General features: G+C 26.8%; 7 protein-coding genes across 7 annotated transcripts in view, besides 6 other annotated features; 6 read left to right on the top strand and 1 right to left on the bottom strand.

The window, feature by feature from the left end:
- EDI_236970 (uncharacterized protein) overlaps positions 1-49 on the top strand; it is a gene marked incomplete at both ends in the record, with an annotated part of 1,152 nt that extends 1,103 nt beyond the window's left edge. Inside the window, one exon of the mRNA XM_001733506.1 lies at positions 1-49. This exon is cut by the window's left edge and continues 1,103 nt beyond it. Within this exon, the coding sequence (XP_001733558.1) occupies positions 1-49 (49 nt within the window).
- Positions 50-71: 22 nt separating this feature from the next.
- Positions 72-100: a sequence feature (AT_rich).
- Positions 101-231: 131 nt separating this feature from the next.
- Positions 232-716, bottom strand: EDI_236960 (uncharacterized protein; the record flags this gene model as incomplete). Its single annotated transcript, XM_001741553.1, has 2 exons — positions 232-582; positions 639-716. The coding sequence occupies 2 exons, from the start codon at positions 714-716 to the stop codon at positions 232-234; spliced, it is 429 nt and encodes a 142-aa protein (XP_001741605.1).
- A 49-nt stretch (positions 717-765) lies between these two features.
- Positions 766-807: a sequence feature (AT_rich).
- Positions 808-867: 60 nt separating this feature from the next.
- EDI_236950 (uncharacterized protein) lies at positions 868-1,401 on the top strand (the record flags this gene model as incomplete). Its single annotated transcript, XM_001741552.1, has 1 exon — positions 868-1,401. The coding sequence occupies one exon, from the start codon at positions 868-870 to the stop codon at positions 1,399-1,401; it is 534 nt and encodes a 177-aa protein (XP_001741604.1).
- Positions 1,402-1,646: 245 nt separating this feature from the next.
- EDI_236940 (uncharacterized protein) lies at positions 1,647-2,753 on the top strand (the record flags this gene model as incomplete). Its single annotated transcript, XM_001741551.1, has 1 exon — positions 1,647-2,753. One exon carries the CDS (start codon positions 1,647-1,649, stop codon positions 2,751-2,753), a length of 1,107 nt encoding a protein of 368 aa, XP_001741603.1.
- Positions 2,754-2,842: 89 nt separating this feature from the next.
- Positions 2,843-3,658, top strand: EDI_236930 (palmitoyltransferase ZDHHC15, putative; the record flags this gene model as incomplete). Its single annotated transcript, XM_001741550.1, has 1 exon — positions 2,843-3,658. The coding sequence occupies one exon, from the start codon at positions 2,843-2,845 to the stop codon at positions 3,656-3,658; it is 816 nt and encodes a 271-aa protein (XP_001741602.1).
- Positions 2,979-3,008: a sequence feature (AT_rich).
- A 59-nt stretch (positions 3,659-3,717) lies between the features above and the next one.
- EDI_236920 (uncharacterized protein) lies at positions 3,718-4,263 on the top strand (the record flags this gene model as incomplete). Its single annotated transcript, XM_001741549.1, has 1 exon — positions 3,718-4,263. One exon carries the CDS (start codon positions 3,718-3,720, stop codon positions 4,261-4,263), a length of 546 nt encoding a protein of 181 aa, XP_001741601.1.
- A 76-nt stretch (positions 4,264-4,339) lies between these two features.
- EDI_236910 (uncharacterized protein) lies at positions 4,340-8,049 on the top strand (the record flags this gene model as incomplete). The annotated part of the gene is made up of 4 exons (XM_001741548.1): positions 4,340-4,484; positions 4,546-4,673; positions 4,721-5,185; positions 5,236-8,049. 4 exons carry the CDS (start codon positions 4,340-4,342, stop codon positions 8,047-8,049), a joined length of 3,552 nt encoding a protein of 1,183 aa, XP_001741600.1.
- Positions 6,931-6,951: a sequence feature (AT_rich).
- Positions 7,188-7,215: a sequence feature (AT_rich).
- Positions 7,892-7,950: a sequence feature (AT_rich).
- Positions 8,050-8,055: the final 6 nt, after the last annotated feature.

Below are 8,055 nucleotides of genomic sequence, written 5' to 3'. Positions count from 1 at the left end.
GTTTGACAATTGGTTCCTACTTGTTTACAGTATCAGGATTTTCCATTAATTATTAATAAGTTTAAGTTCTCTTTTTTATTTTTATTATTATTTTTTATTTCAGATGAAGAAGAAGTGAAAGTAAAATTAAGTTATTGAAAACAATCAATTTAGTGTATCTCATTTCTTTGTCTCTTTCTATACTACGTCAATACTTAATTATTCAACACTTTTAATAAATAAAACAAACTTTTATTTTTTATCTTCTTTCTTTAATTCTTTAGGTTTTTTTAATGGTTTTTTATGTGTTAGTTCTTCGTTGATGTTATCAGAATCAACCTGTGGAACTATGTCCAACTCTGGTAAGTCATCATCCTCTGGCTCTTCATTTTGAGGTTTAGAAAGTTCAGTTGTAAATCCTGAAAGATGAATATAATGTAATCCAGTATTACTGAATATTATTTCTTCACCAATGACAAGATCTAATTTAACTTGTTCACATATTCCAGGGATGAATGAAGCAATGAGAACTTTATGTTTACCAGAAGTGATGAAGAGTTGAGTTCTTTGTTTAAGTTCAGTTTTTGTTTTAGAAACAAGGGACTATAAGAGTTAAATAAAGAAATAAAATAATTAGTAAATTACAAAAGAAAACAAACAGCATTAGTAATGTGTAGCATGTTGTTAGTTTTAAAAGTTATATTTTGGTTTGGTTTTAATATAGTATTCCAAAACATTAAACAGGAACTAATTGGGTAATAAAGAAATCTTTATGAGTTTCAATTGATTAAAAGAAAATAGTTTTTTATAGTTTTTTTTTTAATATTACAAAAGAAAAAAGAATCATAAAAACTTACAGTTCATTTATTCTCTTTCATTTCTTCCTTCATGAGTCAAATACATAGAGAACCTACTATTTATTATCAATGGGAATGGGAAGAAGTTAAAGGTGTGTTCTTTTCTTCAAGGTGGACTCCTTATAGAAGAGCAGAAAATAAATTACTTGAAGAACATTACCAAGAATTTCTTGATGAAATATATATTGGAATTGTAAGTTTGCCTAATGTCCAACAAAAAAAACAACCAAGGATTGGTGACTACGAAATTGATTTTAAAAATTTAAAACAAGTTAATAAACAAACTGGTACTACTAGAAGTATTCGAAGAGTTAGAGTTGAAATCGAATGGGATAATATTCAGTGGTGTTACAGTGGTAAGCCTTGTAGTAGTCATATATCAAAAATACTCGAAGACAACTACATTAAATATATTGACGGCGGTGGAGATGAAGTTATTGAACTGACTTTAGGAAAAAAACATCAAAAATATTCAATCGATTATGCTACATTTGTCCAAAAGAATCTTACAACTAATACGTATCGAAAATTATCAAGAGTTGTATTACCAAATATAACTAATTGATTATTGTGTATTTTCAAACATGAATGTTTTTGATACTTTATGACAGATAATAATGTTTTGAAAAAGAAAAAAAAATCATAAAAAATATCAAAATTAAATCTTTTTGTCTCTTTTCTTTTCTCTTTAAATGAAAAATTAGAATTAGGTTTTTTTATTGAAAAAAGTGAGAAATGTATAGTTAAAATTTACTATTATTATTAGACTAAGATCTGGAAAGAGTACCTTCTAATCATTTGTTCTTGATAATGGATCCAACAAATTTTTTAATACAATACAATGAATTTATTGAAGATATCAAAGAGAATATCGAGATGATAAAAGTACTTGATGATAGAATCAAAGATAGAAAACAAATACTTTTAATGAATAATGATGAAAAAGTTGCTGAAATAGAAAGGTTAAGAAAAAAAGTTGCAAGTTACGAAAAAGAACAAAGGAAAACAGAAAAAGAAAATGAAAAAATAGAAGATATGACTCCTGAAGAAATTAAAGCAAAGTATATTAAACAAAAAGTTTTATTAGGAAAGTGTAGAGTAGCTGTTGAATACTTCAAAACAGGTCGTGATCAAGCTTTACAAGAAGTTGATAAATTAAAGAAACAAATAGAAGAAAAAACTGATAGCTTCAAAAATACAATTGTTTGTGACGTTAAGAAAGAGATAGAAGATATGAGGAGTTTCCAAGAAATTCAATCAAATAATCATCTCAAAAATCTTAAAATACTTGAGGATCAATCTAAGTTATATCATGCATATTGGCAACAAACAAAAACAGATTTTTCTGATTTTAAAAAGGAAAGTGAAGATAAAATCAAGAAATTAAGTGATATTAATGAAAACTTAAGTCGTGGTATAAAGGAACGTGATGAAAAAATTAAAGATTTAAATAGTATTATTGAAAACTTAAACCACGTAGATACTTATCCTAAATCTACCACTCCATCAATTATTTCAGAAGAATCAAAAGAAATAGAACAACAAAAAACTGTAGAAATAAAAGAGACTACTCAACCATTAATTTCACAACCTGCCACTATACCTCTTGAAGGTTATTCTAGTACTAATAAAGAAGATAACAAAGGTGTAATAATTAAAAAAGATAATTTAATAGTTGATCAACAAAAATCATTGAGCCAAACATTCCCAAAAAGTATAGAAGTAAAAGACACTAAAGAAGGACTACAAACAGAAATTCAACAAGAAGAAGTAGCTAAAGAAAATGTAATGGATCAAATATCAAAATTAGAAGAAATAAAACAAACAAATAAAACCAACGATAAAAGTATTGAAACTAAAAAGGCAGTTTTAGCAAAGGGATTAGCTTATTTGATTCATGCACAATCTGATAATTGATTAGTTTTTTATCATTTTGAATTAATTTTTTCTCTTTTATTTATTGTGTTTATATTAGCTTCTTTATCTCTCTAACTTTAAAAGAATTAATGAGTTCTTCGTTGTCTCGGTGGTATCTTTCGTTTTTGTTTCAAATTAACAATCAATTATGGTTCTTATTATCATGGACAATCATGGTAATTTGTGGGGCTACAGCAGTGTATTATTCATATTATTATGACTTAGTTTTTTTTAAAATTATATTAACAATTAATTGGCCATGGTTATGTATTTGTATGGTCTTATTAAATGCTACAAATCCAGGTTTTTTTCCTTTAAGAGAAGAGTACTTTAAACAAAACCAAGATAAGAAGTTTAAAATGTATGACGTTAATTTATTTGGAAGTGACATTACAGCAAAGTATAAAGCTACTTATCTTCCACGAACATTTTGTCATAAATGTAAATTTAATCGACCATTGAGGGTGCATCATTGTCGTAAATGTGATTTTTGTGTTGAGAGATTTGATCATCATTGTAGTTGGATTGGAAATTGTGTAGGGAGTAACAACAGAAAGATTTTTTATACTTTTCTATGTATTACTGTATTCACTGATTACATTGCAACAATAACAACAGGATATTCTATTTATTGTAATGTTATAAAGCACAGAATAATAACAACACCACTACTATATTTTTCTTTTTGTTTGTTTATTAGTGTTGCATTTTTCATTACTAAATTATGGTATTTTCATACTCAGGCCATCTGCAAGAATTATACAACATACGAATATATAAAGAACAAAGACTTCAATCTTCCTAATCCATATGATGAAGGGATAAAAACAAATATTACAAAATTTTTCTTTACATCAAATCCATCATGTGGAAGATTATTTTGGACTAAAGAATACTATAATTAACAAGTTTGTTGCTTAATCAGTTTTTATATTTTTAAGAAGAAAGAACTGGAAAGTTTTTAATGGATAAAATATTTTCCTCTGAAGAAGAGGATGAAATTGTTCATATTAAAGAAAATACAACAAATAAGACAAACACAACAGAGCTAGTCAAACAAAAAAAAGAAATTATCAACCGTGATGTATTCTGGACTGGAATAGATACTAATGAAATTGGAAAAGAATCTACAAAAATAAATCAAAACAAAGAGATTGATGACTTTCTCAGTGCATTTACTGTGGTAAAACAAGAAGGAGATAGTAAAAAACCACATATCCCAAAATCACTTCAAAAGTTAAATGAATTATCTAAAGGATATAGAACAAAAAGAAATGAATTTATAAGTAATGAAAGTCTTTATGAAGAGTGTTATCCACAATATGGCAAAGGAGAGTTTGCACGGGTAGATGATAAATCAGGACAAGTTATTCATGAGTCTATTGATTTAGATAGATTTGAATTAGATAAAAATAAACGAAAAAAGAAAATAAAGAAAGATGAATGGAGCTCTGTCCAACAAAAATTAAAGGAAGGGTATAATGAATATATTGGTGATGAACAAGACTAATTAAAAGGAATAATCTTTTCAACCTTCCAATTTTTCTTTCAAAAGAACTTAATTAAAATTTTCCAGATTCATTCATATGTCAGCTTTAAACACAGTTTTAACTGATTTTAAACTTATTCAATCATATATAAAAAAGAGTTCTAAGTATAATGACCTTAAAGCTGATATTGATTTGGTGATTCAAAAACTTGAAAGTATTAAACCAAATGAATTTGTTAATAGTTTGTTTCATATGAAAGAAAAATTTTTCTTTCTTGGTTTCTCTTTATGCTCATTTCATAGTTTTTAAAGAACAACAAGGTTTCTTTATTTGTCCACTTATTAATTGTTTACTCACACATAACAACAAATTATATTCAGATGCTATGGGGTGTATATCAAAATTAATGATGCAAAATTTATTAGGAGAAGTTTGTTCTTTGATATTGATTAACAAGAAAATAACTAATTCATATAGGAAAGTTATAAATCACTTCTTTCTGAAATGGTAAGTTATTGTGAAATTGAACCAGAACAATTCACTAAAAATATTCAGGTTATTTCTACTATTCTTACTACTCCATCTATTCTTTCAATAATAGAAAGTCATCACATAATGACAGCAATTAGTATTTTAATGACATACTATGAAATTGCACCACCAATGATTAAAGCATCAACTTCAGTTACATTTCCTTTAATTCTTGAAAGTTTGTTTGAAAAAGCAAAGAAAGAAATTTCTGAAATTCATTCAAAAAAAAAAGGGGTCATTGAAATAAATCAAAAATGGACAATGACAAATGACTTATTAGGACTGTTTAAGGACCTACAAGTATTATCTCTTGGTCAAACCCCAAACATCCTTGAAGTTAGTCGATTTGATCCATTGATATGTCTCAAGTTAATAAAATATATTATTGTAGAATGTTCTACCTTTTTTGTTGTTTGTTATTGTTGTTTATCGGTTTTCGTTAAAGAGAAATAACTTAATAGATCAAAGAGTATCTCGATTCTTTAAAAGATTTTGTTGCAGTCCTTTCAAAACACTTTAGTCATAGAACCCAAACATTATCAGTAGCACATTCATTGATTATTCCATTATTAAAATATCCAGTAAGAATTCCTTTTATGGCAATATTACCAAGACCCATATCTGAGCCATGGGAGGTTCAATCATTTTTTACAATATGTGACACTTGTATCAGCACTTCTCCAACAATAGAAAGACTTGTCGATTGTACTTCTGCTATTGGAGCATTTTTAGAAAGAACATCAGCCCCACATTATCCAATATTATCTTCTATAATTTCTGATATCACTTCATTGGCAAGTCCAGATGATGACAAGTTAATATCAGTATTATGGCCATGTGTTCACTTCTTACTCTCTGTTTTTCAAGACAAAACTGTAATATCAATGTGTATTCCAGTAACAACTATCCTTCTTCACCAACACCAACACACAGCAATAGTTGCTCTATTTACTTCACTTACTAAACTTTGTGGAATTCTTCATAACTATGTTCCATCACCATTGAATGACCATTGCTTAAATACGATTTATACTATTTGTGAAACCAATCTTTATCAGTTTGGAGAAGAAGAATACCAAATCATTTTACCAGTGCTAGATGCTGTTTCTAATCTTTCTGATTTACCAGATAAATCAAGTAATTTTTCTTCTCTTCCTCATTTATTAGCACCAGAATTACCAGTTAATTCCTTAAAAATATTATTGTCTGCATTTTCACATGTTGCTGGTTTATGTGTTAATAGTGGGTCAATGTATTATTCTAGAGAATATCTTGCTGTATTATCAAATTGTGTTCAGTTAGATGAAGTTTTACCAGAAAATACTCAAATAGTTTTATTATTTGCAGCTTCAGAATCTGAATGTGCTTCATTAATTCCACCATTTATGATTGATTTACTAAGAAAGAACACATCAACTGCAGCATTGGAATTAACAAGACAACTTCTTCTTTCTGAGTCAAAGAAATGTGTATCAAATACATTAGATGTATTGTCAACAGTAATAGAAACAATAGAAACGGAGATGATTGGTAAATGGCATATATTATTAGAACCATTAGGTAAATGTGCTCAAGAGAAAATTAATGTTGGAAATGCTTTTGGAGTAGTTAAACAAATTGCTAGTCAAATTGGAACATTAAAAATGGAAGAATGCTTTGATATTGTTAATGTAGTTGGACAATTTACTATTCAAGAAAATGATATAAATGTTTCATTATCAGCAATACAACTTCTTTGGGATATGCTTGAAAGTGTCACTGGAGATCAGATGATGAATAATGGATTATCAGAAAAAGATGTATTGATGTTAAGTATTCTTAGGGTTATGAAACAAACAGTAAATGATTCTAGATATGTGATTTGGGGAGGAATGGTTCAAACATTATTACGTGCATTAGGGAATGTGAGTACTACACTTTCATCAAATGCATGGGCAAATGCAATTGATGAAATTTTATTACCAGTTTTAGAACAACTAAGGAATGAAATATACTGTAGAATAGCAGATATACAAGTTGTTCCTACATTTAAGAGGTCTGAAGTTAAAATTAATTCATATTTAAATTCAATGATGAGAGAATGGAATGAAATTATTGTTGTAGTTTTAAGTGGGTTAATAAGATTAATACCAACATTTAATAAATTTGAAGAAGAGTTTAAATTAAAAATATTTAATGAATGTTTAGCCTTCGCGAATGTAGCATTCTATAAACCAACATATATTACTATTGAAACAGTATTAAAATATTTAAATTGTATCAAACAACATACTACTCAGTTAGTTACAATAAAAGAAAAAATATTATTAATAGAAAATGAAATTACTCAAATGGTTATATTAAATAATGGAATTAATACATCTCTTATTCAACTCTTTGCTTCACAAATACTTAATGAAGGAACATCACATTCAATTAATATTTTATTTAAATTAATTAATGTTTATCCTGATGATCATTATTTAGTTGATAATAAATGGAGTTCTGTACAACAACTTGTTATTACAGGATTAGAAAAGTTATCTGTTAACTCGTTAAATGAAAAAGATAAAGAAAACATTAGAATGTCATTTATTGATTTAATTAATGAATTAGCAAAATTAAATACAACAAATAATAGAATTAATGACAGTAAATGGTATTGTTTTCCATTATTAATTGAAATTGCAATGAATTGGAAATTAAATATATATGATAGTATTTTTCAAATTATTCAATTAACTACATCCCACTTTAGTGATAAAATAAGTGTAGGATATGGTCCAAAACAATGTTTAACTGAAACTCGTTCTAATATCATAAAAAGAATTGAAACTGTTTCAAATGAAGAAAAAGTAATATTAGCTAAAATATTATTTAATATGGACCCAATTCTTTCTATATCTAAAGATGAAATTATTGAAGTTGATTGCATTATTTGTGACAAAGAATCATTAACATTATTTAATACTATTGTTAATTGGTGTGGAGATGAATCAATCAATTTGAACCAAAGAATTAAATTGATTGATATTGTCATTGATAATTGTCAATTCTTTTATTTTGGATTAAAACAAAGTATTTGTGCTTATGAATCAGTACTCCGTTTATTAGAAAATAAATCAATAGAAGATATTGTTTTAAATAAATTTATTATCTCTTTAAATAAATGTTTTGAAAGATATAATAAAATAATTGATTCATCACCTAGAGAAATATGTTATGTAATGGATGATATATTTAGTACTTTAATTCAAATGTATAAAAATTACTATCCACAACACCTTCCTCCATGATTATAA

The sequence above is a fragment of the Entamoeba dispar genome, genomic scaffold (assembly GCF_000209125.1).
Source record: "Entamoeba dispar SAW760 scf_1105229463789 genomic scaffold, whole genome shotgun sequence".
NCBI classification, from domain to species: Eukaryota; Evosea; order Mastigamoebida; family Endamoebidae; genus Entamoeba; species Entamoeba dispar.
This window is presented reverse-complemented; position numbering and strand designations above follow the sequence as displayed.